The following is a 20,786-nucleotide window of genomic DNA, read 5'->3' as shown; positions in this document are numbered from 1 at the left end:
GGTATAATATTCTTTGTCACAGTAAGAGTTGGGACAGGCTGTGTTAAGTGTTTATGTGGAAATAATACTAAACACTAAAGCTGGATACTTCTAAATACTCAGGGTAAGATTTTTGTTGTTCTTTGTCAACGTAAGTGATGATACAGATATAAAGTAATATTGATGTATTACTAGTGTGCAGGTAAGGATATGGATATTTGCAACCTGTTGATTATTTGGCAATAATTTGGTTTGAGTAAAATAGTTTACCGCCAAAATCTAGACGTTGTAAGGACATCCAAATTAACGTTACACAATGGATGACCATATATAAAACCCAAAATCAAACAATGACGTTATGAAGTGTTTCACCCTCTAGTCGTATATTGCAAGAAAATTTGTTAATAATTCAGTAGATATCTTCCGCCAAGTTCATCACTGAATCCAACTTAAATATTCTGAGAGATAATTATTCTATGTAATACTTGAAGCAGTGTTTAATGGGTAAGACGAATGACAAATATGTGACGTCAAAATAAGTTTAAATATTGGTTACCTAGTGTGGAATATGGCATACGACAGCTAATTACACATAACCTATTGCTATTTATTCAGTTAATTGTGGATTTTTGATCAGACATTTTTTATTTCCTTCACCCACAACATGAAACACCAAGATATATTATTTCCTTATTCATTGTTTAAAGCAATCAGTTGATTAGTGATTGTTTGTGGCAATAATCTATTTGTTTGCTGTCATAAATACAATGTTTGTTGCCAATAGATCTGAATGCACAGGTGATTTATTGTATGTATAAAATTTTTTGACGAATATTGCATTTGAATTTACATAGCGTTTATAAATGATGTTTTTAAACTGAAATCCTCAGTCATATTTTAAGATAATTAACTATATTTGTAGTCTTTTGTGTCTGAACTTAAGCAAAACTATTCAACGTTGAGTAATCATTGTCTCCGTTTAAAGTATACAATTGCCAATAATACCGACAGTGACGTTTCAAATAATCTTTTTCCTTCACATTACATAAACATCCTTCATAAATAGGTCATGTGCCCCTAATGGGATTTGATTTCACTTTTTAATCTGATGCCCGACTCTGTTACCCCATCTGTCCTCTCCACTGCACGTGCACACCACTGAATTTTATACAATCTTTTAGTATTGTCGATGATATTTTTACATCACAGTTTTACAGACGTACACAATTTTAAACAATCAAATTGATAAAACAGAATTGTTGAATTCTTGAAATCTTTACAAGTGATTCTATGAAACTATATAGGTTTAATAACATTTCATTTTGTAATTTTAATAAAACTTACATTGGCAGCAATAACATGTAACTTCCGATGCCAGAGTAATATTGGCACTGGATTAAACAAGCCAAGGAATATATTTATAATTGATGCCAAGGATCGGTATAGCACATTTGTCCCTTATATCGAGCAGAAGATTTGAATAATATCCGGCAACATTACAGGACGATTCCGACAGGAACTATAATCGACTGTTCAATGAATATCACCTAAATCCTAATGCTTATAGAACTGATGTAAACGGATTATAGACATGTTAATTTGGTGTTGGATTCTGTTACTATTATTCGGTGAGGCATATACAGATATTTACATTTACATGTAGTAAGCATTTTTGTATTATTGTGTGAAGAATTCTGGTTAAAATGTATACAATTTTAATGACTTCTTTTACATTTATTTGTGTGATTATTATGTTAAAAAATTAATATTAAGTTTACAACATTAATCCACTTGAGCATGATTAGTCATGGAAACAGCGCATTATAAATAGAAGGTATGATAGTCAATTACAATATTTTACAGAACCAATATTGGCCAAAGTTAGTACATCTTGTTATGGTCCACCAGGTATTGGAAGATGTATTGAACATAGACTGATCTGTAAAGAACCATTGGTTATATCAATAACTAATATAACGTTTGGATATAGACGAGGATGTAGTGTTGTTGGTGTATCGGACTGTAGTAATACATCATGCTGTAGGGCAGAGACTGGAGATTGTTTTACACCTTACAACCAAACTCTTCTATCACAACTACAACCAAACTGTAGTGATATATCTACTTGTACACTTAATAGTAATAATGGCTTGAATGAAAGTTCTTCATATTGTTTTAATGGTATTCCCATAAAACAGTCATACAGCAAGATAGAATATCAGTGTGTTACAAACGGTAAGTTAATTTTAACAAATACAAAATTAAATACAAATTTATCCAGATAACAAAATGAGAATGCTGAGATTTAAAATGATAATACATCCGTTATAAATAGTGAATTGTAGGAGGTAGGGTATGATTACATGTGTCGCTATACTTGTATCTATGAATTATATCAACCAGACTTATCCTACCCCGGTGTGTCAAATTGGTTTTGTCAAGTATTCATAGAAGACATCGGTAAACAAAATCGTGATACTCCACCATCACTAGTACAATTTTGTCATGTGTGTGCAATATCAATATTATAAGTCATTGGAAAAGAACTGCACCGGATAATTTTGTATGGATGGGTTTAAACAAAATATCCTATCCATTAAAAGAAAATGTTAAAGTAGCTAAGTCTTCGACATTTAAAACACAAATTATATGTCAATATAAATCAGCATTCATGATGGTGTGATCTTACTAAGAAAAGATAAGCTTTTGATATCCAATATTTAAAACAAAATAATCATTTTACCATTGGTAAACGAATCGTGTACCATAATGCTTTTCAGCGCCATTTGTAACAGGGAACCCGAAAATCGAGGCTTGACATATTCCATGACAAACGGTAACGCCAGCTAATTATCTGGAGAACATGCGCAATAAATATGTTTGCCTGTCGCTTTACTATATTAAGTTGTCATTTTGATGATTCTCATAATATTTACACCGACATGTGATGGATATGTGATATTTATGTTAAGATTTTGTGTTGCAGCTCCGTCTTCGACACCGCAGCCAACAGTTGAAACTACATCACCGACGACTGTTTCTACTAAAACAATTTCTAACACAATAACACCCAACCAAGCTTCAACACAACTTCCCAATACGCAAGGTAGACTGCCATTATTATATCTTATTTTATAACGGTTTGCAGGTTTCCAAAGCACAATATATTAAAAGACTTGGTACATCAACTGTAATTTATTTTGGGACCCCCTACCCAGGCTATTCTCTGAAATCCTAGTCCACACAATTGTTTCAACCAAATATTACATATAAATGTTGTTCACGAGGCACGATATACGGCCTTTAACTACAAAAACATCATCTTGAAGTCCAATGGCACGAACAATCGTTTGTTGTAGGTTTGTATTAAAATTTCCAATATTTAAAAATGATCGACATTGAATTGAAATGCAAAATGCTGCATGTCTGATTTAACGTGTTTCATTAATGGAATATGTGTGTCAATAGCACCATTTCAATGTTACAAGCAGCTTTATTGTGATATTATGGATCTTTTGGTGTATGAAATGGATTAAAACCACACATTTGACATATCATTTTCTGTATTTACAGATTCATCAACTTCTACAATAGAAAGTACAACTAAAGGTAATAATTATTCTTTACATTGATTCAGATGAACATGCAATGTCCATTGGATTGTTATTTTGATTTGAAGTGTTGTATAGATGGGCAAGCCGAATACTGTCTTATTTCGGGCGACAAATGAAATTTGTCTGCTGGCATAAGAACAATAATATCCCGAAACATGGTGAATAATGTCCGTTGTTTTAACCGCATATTTCGGGAAATTAAAGAGGAACTCTTCTATATTTTACAGTAAATACAATTAGTTAATTGTGTTTTTACCTTCGTGCAGAATAGATTCTAGAGAGATAGAGAGGGAGGGATACACATGGGGTTTAACGTCCACTTGAAACAGACTATGTCATAGTTCAATTGTATTTCTGTGCTTCGTTTCCATAATATTAATACTGAAGACAAACACTGTAAAAAAGTTGTGTTTCCCTATGAAGATCATTACTGCATATTTCAAAGTTTGATTTGTAGTTTGCGATTACTAATATTATTATTACATCAATGATGTTAATCTTAAAATAGTGCTAATCATAAAGATATTTAAACAGCTTTCTGTACTCTTATTGTAGATTCTACACAAGGCGCTGCACATGAAACAGGTCAGTATAAAATGATGTAAAAGAATTAAATATATGTCTAGATCTGTTTGATCTTTTTCTCATTTCTACAGTAGCGCTTTTCTTTAATAACATGTAAATCATGTTTTGTCGTATTATATTTACAATATATTTTGTACCAGTATGTAAAGTGTAAAATAATAGTTGCAGTTGCTATGCACACGGGTGTGTTCTGTATGTGAAATGGCAATATTAGCGCCCATATTATGTTAAATATAGATAGAATTGATTAAACAAATTCCAAGTATATTTTTTGTATATTTTAACAATGTTTGTGGTTTAGTAGCCTGGAGGTCGCGTGTTCGATCCCTTCATTGGCTGGGAATGTTCATCTGGATTTTCCGGCGTGGTTTCATTGATGCGGGATGGAGGGCCTGATAAGGACAGCTGTCTAGTCATTCGGGTGGTGCGAACAATCGAGGTTCCGTGTATACATTGGCGTGTACGTAAAATATCCCTTGGCAGATGGAATTCGATATAAGAGTAGGTCACGGTGCCACTGCCCTGCAAAATTGCCCTCATAGCACACTGTATGTCATATACCCGTCTTCATTAGCCCAGTATATTGTTATATTTAGATACAGATGTAGGAGGTATTATTGGTGGTGTAGTCGGTGTTATATTATTTATTGGTATTGTCAGTGCTGTAATATTCTTTATTAAAAGGTGAGTTGTATATGATGTACATGTAAAATAAATGCACCAATTTATGATTATTTAAATTGATTAACTAAAAGAGAAATCACGCAGAAGCGAGCATAATAAAAGAATTCGGTAACATCAAGTAACCACTGCAGTGGTGATAATTCATTAAAGGGCGCATCGACAATGGTTCTTAATAAACATATTAATGTAACACCGCTTTTTAATCATTTTTTTTAATTAATTATGTGAAATACACAGTCGTTTAATAGAACGGCAGTCGTTTAATCCTGCAAAGTCCATCCGATACGTTTATATTATTATTATTATTTTGTTATTTATGAATCAGTCATTTTAATTACTTTCGCATTGTCTTCTGTGGTATGTTTTCCTTTGATATTTATAACTGACGCTCGAAATCATCTTCTCCATAGAGTACATGAGTCTGAACTATTGGATATTAGGTTACCACATTTTCACGGTGAGATAAACAACATCAACATTGATTGAACTGGACGAAATTGAATTTTTTGGAATTTCTAATATTAAGGATAATATTGGGTTAAAAGTTTAATTAGCTCTAATCAAGGTAGCACTTGTTAATAAAATATTAAGCATTACACCCCCTAAAGCATATATTTAACACTAGCTGTAATTACAGATCAGAAACCACACACTAAATATTAATAATCAGTTAATTTCATTTCTCTATTCACATTAATTATTTATTATTGAACAAGCTTGTTGCTCTGGATTTATGCAAAACTTGTTAAGATTTAGAATGATCAATAAGTAAGAATCTCCCGTTCGATTAATACATAATCCATTGTATGCTGGGTTAATGTCAGTACATTTGAGGTTTTGAGGGAAACACATCAACTAAGGACCCCAATCAAAATATATATAAATTATCTATGGATTGGTATCTATTCGTTTCAGGCGACAAGCAGATAAAAAAAGAGCGAAGGGTAATAATGTCAATCAAACGAGTCCCAATCGACGATATCAAACGGAAACTGCACTCCCTCGAACAACCGCGACCCCTGTTTATTATGATCTGGAAAAGAGTACCTACAACAGTAGACCAACTAGTGTTAAACCGACCTCTGGTGATAATTATGATTATATAGGGGGAGATAATCATGTTAAACAATCGACCGAAAATGACAATTATAAGCATATCGGAATTAACGGTGTGACGTCATATGATGAATATCATCATCTAAAGGGACCTAACTCTAATAAACTAAGTGTTCCAGATAGTAATTATAATCATATTTGCTCATTTAGTCTAGCTGAGGATAATTACCAACATATTGGAGACAACAAACCCCGGATTATTACTGAAGATACGTATAATCACATTGGTGGACACGATAACACTGGTCTGGACGGTGATGACTACCACCATATCGGTTGTAGCTATGAACATCAAGTTGTAACGGACGGTACATACAATCATATTGGAGGTGATCATAACGAAATACTGGGTAATGATAACGACCATAATATCGGAAACGGAAATACACAACCAATTATTACAGATGGGGAATATTCTCATATTGGAGGTGCTGACGCGTAAGGAGAAGATTATTCGTTGACTAAAATCTAATTGATATTCAGGATGTTAATGACAGGTATATTTGTGTTCACTAAACGATTGAATAGTCCCACATTATGTAACCTTGTATACACATGGATATTACACCTCGTTCACTGTTCACAATATAATCTGGAATAATTCACTATTAATATAATTATTGTAGTGTAAACCTTGAATACGTAATGTGGAATAACATATCGGAGTATAAATCTAACATCAGTGACGTTTCAATGGAGATAATGTTAGATTGTAATTGCGTGGTCTTCGTGGAGCTCATAAAGTAAATCTTCTTAACTGGATCATTCAATACAAAGCAGTAGGACGTTAAACACAATTTCATTTAAGTTTTCCATTCCACAACATCAGCAGATTACTGACTTACCTCAACCAACCAAGTAACTTAGCAACAACCAATAGTAATATGTTCTAGAATTGGTACGGGAATTATACCCTGTCTTGTAAACGACAGAGGTTGATTCGTGAAGTATATGTTAGAAAATATAATTCCTAGTTGAATATGACAAATTATTCTACTTACACATATATTGATAATTAATACTTGAAATCGGTGTAAACTAGATTAAACAGATTTTATTTTCCCAATTATAATGACGCTGCTTATAAACTGTAAATATTGTGATATAAAATGCTCTATAACTTGCACGAAATTGAATGATCATTTAGGTGCATAGTACCTATTGACCCTGGCTGGTTTTGATAATAGATGAATTGACTTGTTCAAACTGTACGCTTCGTTCCAAACACGTATACATTAATTTAAGACTATCAATTCTACATGTATATATTCCTATCATTCAGCGAAATTAGGATAACACGTAAATGTCATATATAGTTATGATTTCGTTTGTGTAGACCCAGTTGAACGGCATATAACCACCAGTTGACTGGTAGACAAGAAACGCAGCCGAGAGACAAGCGGGGAGGAGAGGAGCAGAGAGTGGCGAATGGGCTCACCCACGTTTAGCCGCTGCCTAGGCAGAAGGGCGGAATAGTTGAAATATAATCATATACTATATTAATGTACCGTGTTGGTGTTTAATTTATGTTCTTGATGTAGTCTAGTTTCTGTTGTAATTATGTAGCTATTTTATATATGGTTCCTGATGTGTATAACAGGTATATTTACTAAATTGATCTCTGTTATCACTAAAATAGTGTTACAATGATATGTTCCTTTTATAATTAAGCTGTTTATACATTGTAGACATTTTTTTTATTTATAATAATGAAGCTGTTTATACACTATAGACAATTTTTATTTTTATAATTGAGCTGTTTATATACTCTTGAAATTTTATATTTAAGCTGTTTATAAACTCTATATATGTTATCTTTGTAAAGATTTGTTTATATGTTTATCAAGACTGTGATTTATTTAATGTAAATATATGTATAGTTAAACTGTTTATAAAACCTAAACTGTTGTTAAAATGCAATTTAGTAATACATTAATAACAAATCAAACAGTAACAATCTTTATATTGTCGAATCGTCATTGTTAAAATCATTCTTTGTTTTCCTTGTTTGGTTTGTTCTTCTATTCTCTATATAAATGTATGTTTCTCTACAATGGGAATCACTGCTTGATGAAAACCAGCCAACCCTAGTTAAAACGTCGATGTAATTAAAAGCTAATTGTTATCTTAATTATTGATATTATTTATTTTTAATGAAGCGGTTTATACACGCCAAATATGTTGTATTTATAATGAAACTCTGTAGCAACCATTTTTGTAATAACAATGATATTTTGCAATAAAATTAAATTATTGCATTAGTTTCTTCTTTGACAATTACTCCCCTTTAGTCTCGATTAGCAAACCGAAACTATGTCATTGAAATCACCCAAGACAACTAATTTTCCTTTTAATAATATTTCCGTTCAGTATTCAGTACTTACCAATAAATATTGTAAGCCTTGCTTTAAAGGAGATCGAGAGCGGTTTAAATATATTTTTGGCTTCTTGAAAAATGCATGTTATCAAACAATGGATGTCGCAATGTCATTTTTAAATATTTCCGAAGCAAAACCCTAAATAGCTGAGCTAATGATCACAGCATGGTTAAACAGACAATAATCTCTGTTTAAATTCGATACAGGAAGTGTCTGTATCTTAAATGACGCATATTATAATTTTATCCTGGTACACGTTTATTTTAACTGATAAAGTCGAGTGTTGTTAAAGGTAGGCCTAAGACAAAGTTGTATGATATCTGATATTGATGCGACTGTTATATTTATCACACAAACTTTCCTCGGTGTTATTATCAGAATATTACCGAATATGCTGTATTAAATAAAACAGCTAACTTGGATGGATTTTTTAACAAACATTGGTTAGAACAGAGCTATATGGAAACGGTAATAAAAATTAGATTTCAAGTTGTATTTACCGACTACATCCCAATTACTTCATTAAGATCAATGCCAAATAATATATTTCCAGAATGACTTTAGATGCTTGACATGTGCATGTTTATGCACCCTCATTTTTGTGTGGATGTTTATTGTCGTTGACCCTGTCTTTCCGGACGTTCGCCCACAGAAATCTTAAAGCAAAATTAAACTTCTTGGTAACCTAACATTTGCATTTTTATACGCCCTCATTTTTTATCTGGACGTATATTGCCATTATCCGTGTCATTCCACAGTCTACAATTTGTTTTTAGATCGTGGACACTCTAAAGGTCACAATTTGTATCCGAGTGTGATAAAACCTAAAATGTATCTTTATAGCCCAAACATCTCGGTTCCTGTCGACATTCGCGCATATCGGCCTGTAACTTTCTGGATTATAACGTGTTTAGCTTGTGGTCTCTCTGGAGGTCACAATTTTATTGGATTTTGAAATCCTTTAAACATACAACTACGATTGTGTTCGAATTTCATGAATATCCGACAAACACTACCCGACCAAATGGCTGCTCCTCTTACGCAAATAGTGTAAAAGAACGTAATACCAAGGTTGTGGATTCTCTAAAGGTCCCAATGTGTATCCGATTTTGATGAAACTTAAAATATATTTTTATATCCGGAGGATCTCGGCTGCTTTCTATATTCGCAAATATTGGACTGTAACTTCGCGTATTATGGACAGTGATGCCTTTGTAGCTTGTGGGTGGACCATCTATAATATTCACTAAAATAAAAATCCAATAAAAAAAGGGGGCGGACCTGTGTAACCCCCATCCATGTCTGAGACCCTTTTCAATACTACTGTCTTATGTCCGAATGACTATCCCTCCCAAAAAAACCAGCCCATATTTCATAGGTGGTAAGATATTCTTCGGAAGTAAACAGCTGTTAATTATTGTGTTGCTCATGTCAGATATGACTAAATTTGCGTGCTCAAGTCAGTGCGCGACTCAAAACTATTTTGATAACACTTTAAATAGATAATAGTTTTCTCTGATTGTGTTGACGCTGCAGTAAACCGCCCCTGTTGAAATAAATAAGGCTTATAACATGAATGATTTGAGTACAAAAACTATATCCTCGATCGATGTCATCTAGCAGATACAGGAAAGTTTTTTTTCGCTTATCTCAAAACATAAAAAAAATGAGTTGAGCACTTTTGTTATGGTCGTGACGTTATAATCGTGGTGTCAAATTCAAGTAACCTACGGAAGATTAAATATGCATCAACACCGTATCTTTTTACGGTAATAACTAATATAACACTTTGAATAGAAATGTTTTAATTTATAGCCGTGTATGATGAATTTGATAACTTGCATAGGAGCGGAATGGGGTTGTATGAGTCCTGACATGTGGTATCTTTTTTTTTTATCCCAATAGGAGCAGAACAGTGTGTATGGGTGTGTGTGGGTGTGTGTGTGTGTGTGTGTGTCGGGGGGGGGGGGTATCACCGGTTGTGTCGGGACTAGCTGACACAGGAAAGTTTTTTTTTCGCTTATCTCAAAACACACCAAAATGAATTGAGCACTTGTGAAATATTCGTGACCTTATAATCGTGGTTTCAGTAAGTGTCAAATTCAAGTAACCCACGAAAGATTAAATATGCATCAACACTGTCTCTTTTTACAGTAATATAATAGTTTGAATAGAAAATGTTTTAATTTATAGCCATGTCATTGTAACCGACATTATTAGTCATGTTCAGGTTGAAATACAAAAAAAGTTGCCGAACTGTTAAAGATGGGTTCCCAGAAAAGTATTTATCGGGTGGTTATTTCCAATAAAGGTATGGCAATTTTGGTATATATGGAAAGTAGAGATATCCAATCTTACTAGAAAATACTGGATTCCCCGAAAAACACTCATGGAGCGTATACAGGACAAAAATGCAAGGGTTCCCCTAATCAACAACCCGAGGTCTAGGAACTTCTGCACGCATGATGTCAAAGGTCACAAGCGAACATTGAGCGCTTGATGTACAAGTTGATAAACTTTATGAAGAGTTAGACGTACAATACTTTCTGAGATAAAAATGACGGAAAAAGACCCGGGTAGTGGATAATCCGAGAATTTAATTACAAATTCGATATGTGTAATAAATAGTAAGCTATTAAAGACAACATCGTTTTATGTATGCAATGAATTCTCCTCTGACTCCCCAGACGTGACGTAAACATGACCTGGTTTGATCGAATTTAAAAAGCAGGGCATTCCTTCGCAATTACAATGTTTGAGAAGGATTTGAAGCATAATTATGACAAATTAATTAGTTTGAATATGTTTTTGGTCCATATATATACCATTAAATCACCCAGTTTATACGCGGGAACCCATCCTTAAAATAACAATACTGTTAACATGATCATGTATTGTAAGTACATATGATATTGATAAATTATATTGTGAAATTGTGAAAAATGTTTTGGGGAGACCTGAAACTAAGTTACAATCAACACAAAACTATTTCTAGTGTTTTTCCTCCTACAAGGAGTCCTTCTCCCGTTTCTCTCACATGTCACAACCACAACGGTAATGTCGCGTGGTTTAAATCAATCTACAGGTGTTTTAATATTAGTCATCAGTGTGGTCGTGGTTTCCACCCGACTGAACAAAAATAAACATTTTTCATATGATAAATTTGACAATTTTGATAGGAGAGAAATGGAGTTTAACACCGGTTGTGTGGGGACTGACATGTGGTATGTTTATTTATTCATATTTATCAGCCCGGTAGGAATAGAACAGTAGGGTGGATGGGGGATGGGGTTTAACAACGGTTGTGTCGGGGTTAACATGTAGTATATTTATGTTAAAGTCTAAACCATAGCCTTCTTGCCACACGAAAGGGTAATACCCTTGATCTACAAACATGAAATGAAACGAAACGGGTTTGAATGCATCAGCCAAGAGGGATATATTCCATGTATAACAGGGTAGTTGTCATCTTTCCAGGACAGCGGTATTTGCGTCTACCTTTTGGTTAATTTCATCTGCCAGGGGATATTTTACGTGCACACCAACCTATACACGGGACCTTGACTTTTCATACCGTTCCTTCTAAATGTAATTCTGATACTTGTCAAATGTTTAACACAGCTGCATATCTTGATGGACATCACTCCAAATATATCTAGATTAGCTGTTAAATATACACCGGCGATGTTTAGAGTCATATATGATAAATCAAGACAAAAATAAATGATACCGATATAAAAATACAAAACTGTTTTATGACATTAATATAAGGTGCTATATTATACAATATTGTTATACTGTTATACTGTATACTGATACCGGTTGTACGTGACAAGGAGTAGGGTCGCCTGTCCAACCTCGTGGGTTTTCTCCGGGTCCTCCGGTTTCCCCCCACTGCTAAAAAACCCTACGCGCAAGCGAATTATTGAAATAAAATTAAACCATATGTTAGTCCCGAAATGACCTAGTTTGTGTCGAGTGGACGTTAAACATCATTTCTCTCTCTCTCTCTCTCTGTATACTGATCTATCTATACTAATATTTGTGACTGTCGTTTGTCTGTCTGTCTGTCTGTCTGTTTGGGGTTGGCGGCTACACTAGGTCTGCCCCGAGTCTGGAATTTGATGTATAGGGGTAGCTCGGACTGGGGAATAACATAGGCCAGGTGGCGTTAGTCTACAACTTTCGGTTTCGGAGTTATGACCCCCGAGCGAAGCCGGTCTGTTCGGGGTTGGCGGCTACACTAGGTCTGGCCCGAGTCTGGAATTTGATGTATAGGGGTAGCTTGGACCGGGTAATAACATAGGCTAGGTGGCGTTAGTCTACAACTTCCGGTTTCGGAGTTATGACCCCCGAGCGAAGCCGGTCTGTTCGGGGTTGGCGGCTACACTAGGTTTGCCCCGAGTCTGAAATTTGGGGTATAGGGGTAGCTCGGACTGGGGAGTAACATAGGCAAGGTGGCGTTAGTCTACCACTTCCGGTTTCGGAGTTATGACACCCGAGCGAGGCCGGTCTGTTCTGGGTTGGGGCTACACTAGGTCTGCCCCGAGTCTGAAATTTGCGGTATAGGGGTAGCTCGGACTAGGGAGTAACATAGGCCAGGTGGCGTTAGTCTACCACTTCCGGTTTCGAAGTTATGACCCACGAGCGAAGTCTTTCTGTTCGGGGTTGGCGGCTACACTAGGTCTGCCCTGAGTCTGAAATTTGGGTTATAGGGATAGCTCGGACCGGGGAGTAACATAGGCCAGGTGGCGTTAGTCTACCACTTCCGGTTTCGGAGTTTTCACCCCCGAGCGAAGCCGGTCTGTTCGGGGTTGGCGGCTACACTAGGTCTGCCCCGAGTCTGAAATTTGGGGTATAGGGGTAGCTCGGACTGGGGAGTAACATAGGCCAGGTGGCGTTAGTCTACCACTTCTGGTTTCGGAGTTATGACCCCCGAGCGAAGCCGGGTATCCTGCTAGTATCATATATGATAAATCATTACATCAATATAAGATACAATATTACACAACACTGTTATAGTGATACCGATATAAAGCTGTTATATTACATTAATATAAGGTACTATATGATACAATACTGTTATAGTGATACCGATATAAAAATACAAATCTGTTATATTATAATAATATAGGGTATTATATTTTACAATACTGTTATATAACATTAATATAAGGTACTATATTATACAATAATGTTAACGTCATAAGGATACTGATATGATATCAAGATACTGTTACGGCAGAATTCGCATTGTTTTCATTTGTGGTGTATCCGAGTCTATATTTTATAATGTTATGATCCTTGTATTGTTCTATATATTAGTTTATTTTCGGTCAAGGTCATGTAGTTAACGAAGTCGACATTGTTTGTCGTTTATAAAAATGTGAAACGTATCTTCGTATGCCCTGTAGTTCCTCACAAGATGTTATTAAGCTTTTAGTGATTATATGTTTAGTACATAGATGTTTTCTGGTCATGATTTATTATGTATAGTTCTTCAAATGTTTTACGGTTTAATTGCATAAATTAATGATTGTGTTGTTTCGAGGAATGACACTCGTCGTATCGCCCATGTCTTAGCGCATGTGCTTTTCATGTAAGTACAAGGGACAACTCTCCCCTCTAGTACTCGATTAAGTTTATTTGTAACGATGTCCTGAATTTAGAATGTTAAACTCGTGTTATTATTTAATCGTAACGATATATTATTTTTATTGTAAAGAAACCGTCAAAACGAAACGTAGTCATCTTATGTAATCATCTCATCAAACGTATTCATCAAACGTAGTAATCATCAAAACCATCATCACATCATCTTTTAACGTATTCTAATGAACGATTCAATATTTTATAAGGAACGGTTTATCTTAACGTCATGTATTAACATACTGTGTTAACGTAACGATCGATGTGTGATCTATTAGAGGAACTAGTTGTAATAAACGATTTTGTGACAAAGATAATTTAATACAATAGATACAAAACTGTTATATTGCATTGGTATAGTCCTATAGTATATAATACTTCTATATAAAACAAAAACAAACCTAGGTTAAACACCATCATCACCTGGATGTTTTTTGATAGATTTGCTAATAAAAAGAAACATTACTATGTCATACAATACTTCTATATAAGACTCTGCATAGTTCTTTATACAAATAAAACAAAAAGAAACATCACCATCACTTGGATGCGTGTTAATAAATCTAGCTTGTATTGATATTTGTAAGATAATACAGATTGTGGCGTGATATCAATGAAACATGATCACAATAAGGCTGTTCGATTTCAATCAATTTTATGTTTTGACAATGTCTGGGATATTGTGCATTTAAAATGAGAGGTTTGGATGATTGGATTTATTATAATCATCACCACCTTTTACATCGTATAATTTAAGGCTTAGTCTATAAAAAGTAGTCATCATTTTACTTAAAGATGAATTATGTAACAATATAGTCGTTCTTCGTATAATTGTATACAAGTGGATATTGAAAACAGAATATATTGGAAATTACAATCACATATTGCTGCGTGAAGTTAGGAATATTTGAAGTTTTGAATATTTGAAGTTTTGACTAAATTAATCGTGAATGTAAAGTAGTATTGTCGCAATAATAAACGAATTCTCGATGTCCACGTTTAGCGAATAATTGTCTACATACTAATTTATATAATATCTGAAGGCATAAAATTAAAGAGACATTAACAGTTAAAGTGATATTAGCACTGTCATTTGCCTGTAGGTTAACATATATTTATTTTTAATCGGATAGAAAGTTAACATTCATGTATCCGTATTTACAACAACAATTTATAACATATGGGTATTTACAACAACAATTTATTACATAGTAGTAGTTTATTGTGTTCGACATTTAGAAAAAAGTCAACATATTCTATCTCGCACAAAACCTCAGTTTCATGTCCTACCCTTCGTGCAAGTGGTTACATGTGTCGTTATCTTCAGAGTTATCGTTCATGGCACCAGGTCTTGTGTAACAGATATCTTCCATGATATCAAGACTTACGTCAGGTTTTTCATGAGCTGGTGTGTCATGCAAATGGTTGTATGTATCATCATCACCCAGGTTGGTTGTTACACCAGCATCTGGTTCAGTTTTGTTGTTATCCGAATACAAATGGTTATATGTACTGTCATCTTTGATATTACAGTTGTCGCCAAGTTTAATATTTTCATAATTTGTCAGTGTTGTCAAGGGAACGCTGGGGTGTTGGGCGGGTGCATCGAATTGCTTCTTGTCTTTGTGGATTGGATTCTTTACTCCTATATGGTCATACGTATCACTAGCTGTTAAGTCTAGCTTGTTTTCTCCTATATAGTCATATGTATCACCAGCTTTTAGGTGGTGACGTGGTAACTTTTCATCTTCACCCGGTTGTAAAATATGACAAACTGGGTTTTCAGGTTTACATGTTTTACCAACTTCAATCGTCTCGGCAAGATTGGTAGTGGCAGCTTGATCAGATGACAGGGTTGACCTTAATCCTGGATCTACTATAGTTTCATAACTGCTGAAGTTCGGTATTTCCTGGTAGGCATCAGTCGTCTTGTCAATTTTCATAACTCGATCAGTATTAAAGGTATGTTTAACTCTACGTTTTCTGAAATTACGATGTAAAACAATAGAAAAAAATACAATGAAATTGCACATGGCGAGTTTTTATTCCAAACAACAAGCATAAATATGCAGTACCTAAAAGCTAATATTGTTGAAGACCATTAGGGACAATTATGACTATCAAATTACCAGTTAATATTTCGTAATTTCGACACAAGTACCTCGTAACTATGATATATTTATCTCGTAATAACGAGGTAATTTTAAGGGTTGTCATATATTAGCATAACACGTGTCCTGTACATGCCTGGTAGTTAATGTTACAGAAAAAGATGCATATTGATATTAATGCTACTGGGTATAGGTAGAAATAGACGCACTCATCGATGCCCTCATCATTTTTACTGATTTCTTGTATTAAGGATCCAATAATATAATTCATTACGTCCTCATTAAGTTCGTGCTCAACTATGCCATAATAACGAGTTAACTAGGTGGTCATTAGGCGTTTACTATTTCGTATTTACGAGATACTTATTATCTCATAATATTTCTGATTGACACAATGGTCTTCAAAATCATACAAATTTAATTGATATATTAATTTAACTTAAGCTATGAAACTCTACACTGTCACATATCCCTTCCGATGACTACTGACAACTTGTTCTTACGAAAGCCCAGCTGCCAATTTGCTATTTGATTCATTTGATTGGTAAGACATGACTTTGGAATTTCGCATTTGGACTTTGGAATGATCCTTAATCTGGGCTTTCGTATGTTCTATTCAAAGAAACAAAACAATACCGAACAGAAATCAATCTGGAAACAAGCAAAATACAAAATGGAGATTCATATAGATTTCTCGATCAGTACGAGTGTGTTTCATGTCTCAAATTGGGAAGGTGACGGATGCTCTGATCATTGTCATACTCAAGTTTAAACAAATGGCTCTCTATTTTGATCTTTATATTGGGTAACTATGATTACTATATATATATATTAACATGTAATGATAGTTTACCTGTAGATATAGATGATGATTAACACAACCACAACCTCTACCACTATCACCACAATAACGGTTACTACAACAGCTGTTATTACACTATTATCATCTGTCTCCTTAATGGTATCCGTGTTACTACATATATTATTACAAACCGTCTCTGTAATAACACCCGTGCTACTCTTATTATCATCAATGTTTGTATTTGTGGTATTTACAGTAGTTGACGGAACGGTAGAATTAAACTTGCTGCTTAAAGTTGTAGTAGATGCAGTGGTAACATTCGTCTCTTTCATGGCATCCGTGGTACTGCTATTATCATCAATGTGTATGTTTGTGGTATAAACAGTAGTTGAAGGGGTGGGAAAATTAAAGTCGCTGCTTAAAGTTGTAGTAGATGCAGTGGTATCATCCGTTGCTTGGATGGCATCCGTACTACTGTTATTATTATTATCAATGTGTATGTTTGTGGTGTTTTCAGTAATCGAAGGAAAGGTAGAGTTAAAGTTGCTGCTTAAAGTGGTGTCCATGGTAGTAGAAGCAGTCGTACTTGTGGTAGTAACTGGAATATAACATGTTGTTATTAAGTATGTTGTTGAAAATAGTTCTTGTTATTTTGTACTAGTAGTGTTAGCGTATAACATGTAATGTTGTTATTTAGTGGTGAAATGGAATGAGATGTGGTTTAACCTCCTACTATTCTGCTCCGAACTGGGCTAATGAAGACGGACATACGCCATACAGTGTGCTATGAGGGAAATTTTGCCCGGCTAGCGGCAGTACGGCCTACTATTATATCGTATTCCAACTGTCAAGGGATCTTTTACGTGCACGCCAATGTGTACACGGGACTTCGGCTTTCCGTGCCATCCGAACTACTAGAAAGCTGTCTTTGCCAGGCCCTACCTTCTGCATCACTGACAAGGGGGGACCACATCGGAAAATCTGGATGAACTTTCTCGGCCAATGCAGGGATCGAACACCCGACCTCCAGGCGAGTGAGCCAGCGTCTTACCAACTTAGCCACCGTGGCCCCCGTTATTTAGTGGTAGTAGTAGTGTTCGCGTAGTGTAGATTCAGTGGTAGTAATATTGATGGCATGGTCAACATGGACTATCAGTCAGCCTAATAGCAAATCCAGTATAATATAGTCTTCATCCAAAACCTAGATTATTATAGAAGGTATACCTCTAGTTTTGGTCTGATTTTACTCTTATTGTGGATGAGTGGGTTGACGACAGAATGGTCTCGCGTGTGCATAGAAGATATTAATCCTGTTTTTGACACACGCAGGCTCACGCAGTAGGCCTTCCCCCAATTCCCATTATCCTTTTACTGCTATAGAAAAATATACTACAAGACATAGGTTTGTTGCGAAATAAGATCCCGTTATACTGTGTACATTTTCACAGCCATTGTTTTACTAAAAAAATGTTTTGTATCTGCCGTGTATTGGGACAATAAGAGTGAGTGTGAACGATAGCGTTCCTAATTTCATTCTATTAAGGAAAGCATACAACTGTGATCCAATAGCATCTAATAACTGAATAAATAGTTTTACCAATCCCGATAATAAAGAATAACATGTTAAATATAAAAACAAAATATAACATTTTATGGTTAATAGTATAAAACGAATATAATATACATTGTTTAAATTAATTTGTCAATTATAATAGTTTAATTAGAGTGATTGTTGTAGGATGATTTTTGAATTTACCTTGTTTAATTAATAATGTAAGTTCTTACCCTCCAAGCACTGGTATGTGTATTTCATGTAATCGTAGTCACCCTTATTTCCACCAACATCATGTGGTGAGAATATTGTACATGCGTGTTTAGAAGAACAATGGTTGTAAATAGATATAACATCTTTCAAGGTAAACTGATAGAATTCTTTCTTGTCATCCTTTTGTTCAACACAACCGTCTTTTCCCTTACATCTACCTATAAGTTCTATATTCTGTAGATCTATAATTTGATCGTCATCACATGATAGTGTTGTATTATAACACGATATGCTAGCTGGTGTAAAACAACCTTGTTTTTTCTTCATTGTAACTACAACATCTGGAAATATAGAATATGTTAAAACTATGAACTATAACAACAGTAATCTACTGTATCATATTCACTGGGCATATGACACACACATCAAAAAATTTAGAATGTGCCGAATGGTACTTTAACCTCGCCATTAATCACCCAAAATACATTTATGACAAGAGAATATCAGGTTAGAAATTCCCAAAGAATTTTCTCCGCTAACACGTTGATGGAACACGAGATCTCCTGGTAGGTATCCTCTTTACCGGTCTGTATCAATAATTCGAATAACTCAAAAAACTTGCATTGCGTGCATGTACTTTCTACCATTTCAAACTTCATAGCGTACGTGGGGAAGATTAAACTGCATAAATCAAGTACCATCCCGACACCTGGGTCTCATGCAATATCTAATATTTAATTCTAAATGCTACTTTTATTCCATGTGTATTTATTCTTGTAACAATTTCAGGATTTTCTATATAATCTACCAAGTTTACAAAAATAAAAACAAAAAAACAAACAAAAAAAACCCCAGCGATAACAGTTTCGCAGAATCTATAACACCAAATGGTATCATTAGCAATTCCCAATCCAAGGGTTATCTAAGCAAACTCACCAAGAGTCAGAACCAAATTCCCCAATACGCCGGGGCCCAATTTCGCCCGGTCCCCAAATTCGATAAACTAAAACATTCACAAGGTGATGCTGGTTAAGTTTATACCATATATATGGGGGTGGAGCGCGTTGACGAAGCGTGATTCGCCCGGGGCCCATTCTTACCCTCGATAGTTTTAAGTTGTCGAGAAGTATATAATTAACCACAATTAAAGATGATTTGAAGACACAATAAATATTACACACATCATACAAGTAACTATACTTACTGATCCACCGTGGCTCAACCACCAGGAGAATGGTTTGTAGGTGATATGAAACACGAACAAGTGATAAAAACCTTGTTATATACCTTGTTAATGATCATCTATATGTAAAATACGTAAATACACTTTATAACCTAAAGACAACCCAGGGGCGTCAATAATATAACTTATAGTTAATGGTGATGATAACTTACCTAGACACGACAGTAATACCAGTAGTGGTACTACATCCATATTGTCACAAATACAAGTTACGATCAAGTTAAATGTATATGATGTTATACAGTTAAATAAACTTTAAATCGTGTGTCACTGGTTTCTATAACACATTAAATGAAATAAAACAGTTGGATGATTTTTTAAAGTATTAGGCTCTTTGTATATTTCGCATATACGCCTTTTTTTGTTGCAACTTTTTGTTGGGTCTATTTCGACACAATTGAAGTTGTATAGCTAAAGTCTAGTGAATGTAGTGTTATTATCAAGTGTGGCATATTATTTTCAACGTTTTTTTTATACAACCGTCGTTACATATAATATTCAATCTATTTAACGTATCCTAAATTCTACTAAAAGGTGTAATATGAGGCACATGCATCAATGATCTCCCTTGCACGCATTAGTAAGGAAGCATATTAGTATTACATATAGTGTAAAAATAAACAACATAAAATTAATTATACAACAGTTTAGTATAAAATGTTACATGCTTTTTATTTAGTCTTTATAAAAGTTTCAACCACAATATTACTGTTGATATTTCTATTTGACATTAAACATGCTGTAATGATCTAACACTTTTTTCACCAAAAGTCGTTGGTTATCAGGATCTTGTTGTGTATCGCCTCTTGGAAAGTGTACGTAGCTCAAGAAGGCTCAACTATATTGACTAATGGCATATG

General features: G+C 34.6%; 1 protein-coding gene across 1 annotated transcript; it reads right to left on the bottom strand.

Annotated features, from left to right (window-relative positions):
- Nucleotides 1-13,494: 13,494 nt before the first annotated feature.
- On the bottom strand, nt 13,495-20,210 carry LOC126810660 (uncharacterized). Its single transcript, XM_056098769.1, has 4 exons — nt 20,079-20,210; nt 18,704-19,024; nt 16,970-17,516; nt 13,495-15,988 (listed from the first exon to the last, which is right to left on the bottom strand). Exons 1-4 carry the CDS (start codon nt 20,116-20,118, stop codon nt 15,292-15,294), a joined length of 1,605 nt encoding a protein of 534 aa, XP_055954744.1. The 5' UTR covers nt 20,119-20,210; the 3' UTR covers nt 13,495-15,291.
- Between the last annotated feature and the right edge of the window lie 576 nt (nt 20,211-20,786).

The sequence above is a fragment of the Patella vulgata genome, chromosome 2 (assembly GCF_932274485.2).
Source record: "Patella vulgata chromosome 2, xgPatVulg1.2, whole genome shotgun sequence".
Classification (NCBI taxonomy): Eukaryota; Metazoa; Mollusca; class Gastropoda; family Patellidae; genus Patella; species Patella vulgata.
The sequence above is the reverse complement of the archived record's forward strand: the minus strand, read 5'-3'. Positions and strand labels throughout refer to the sequence as shown.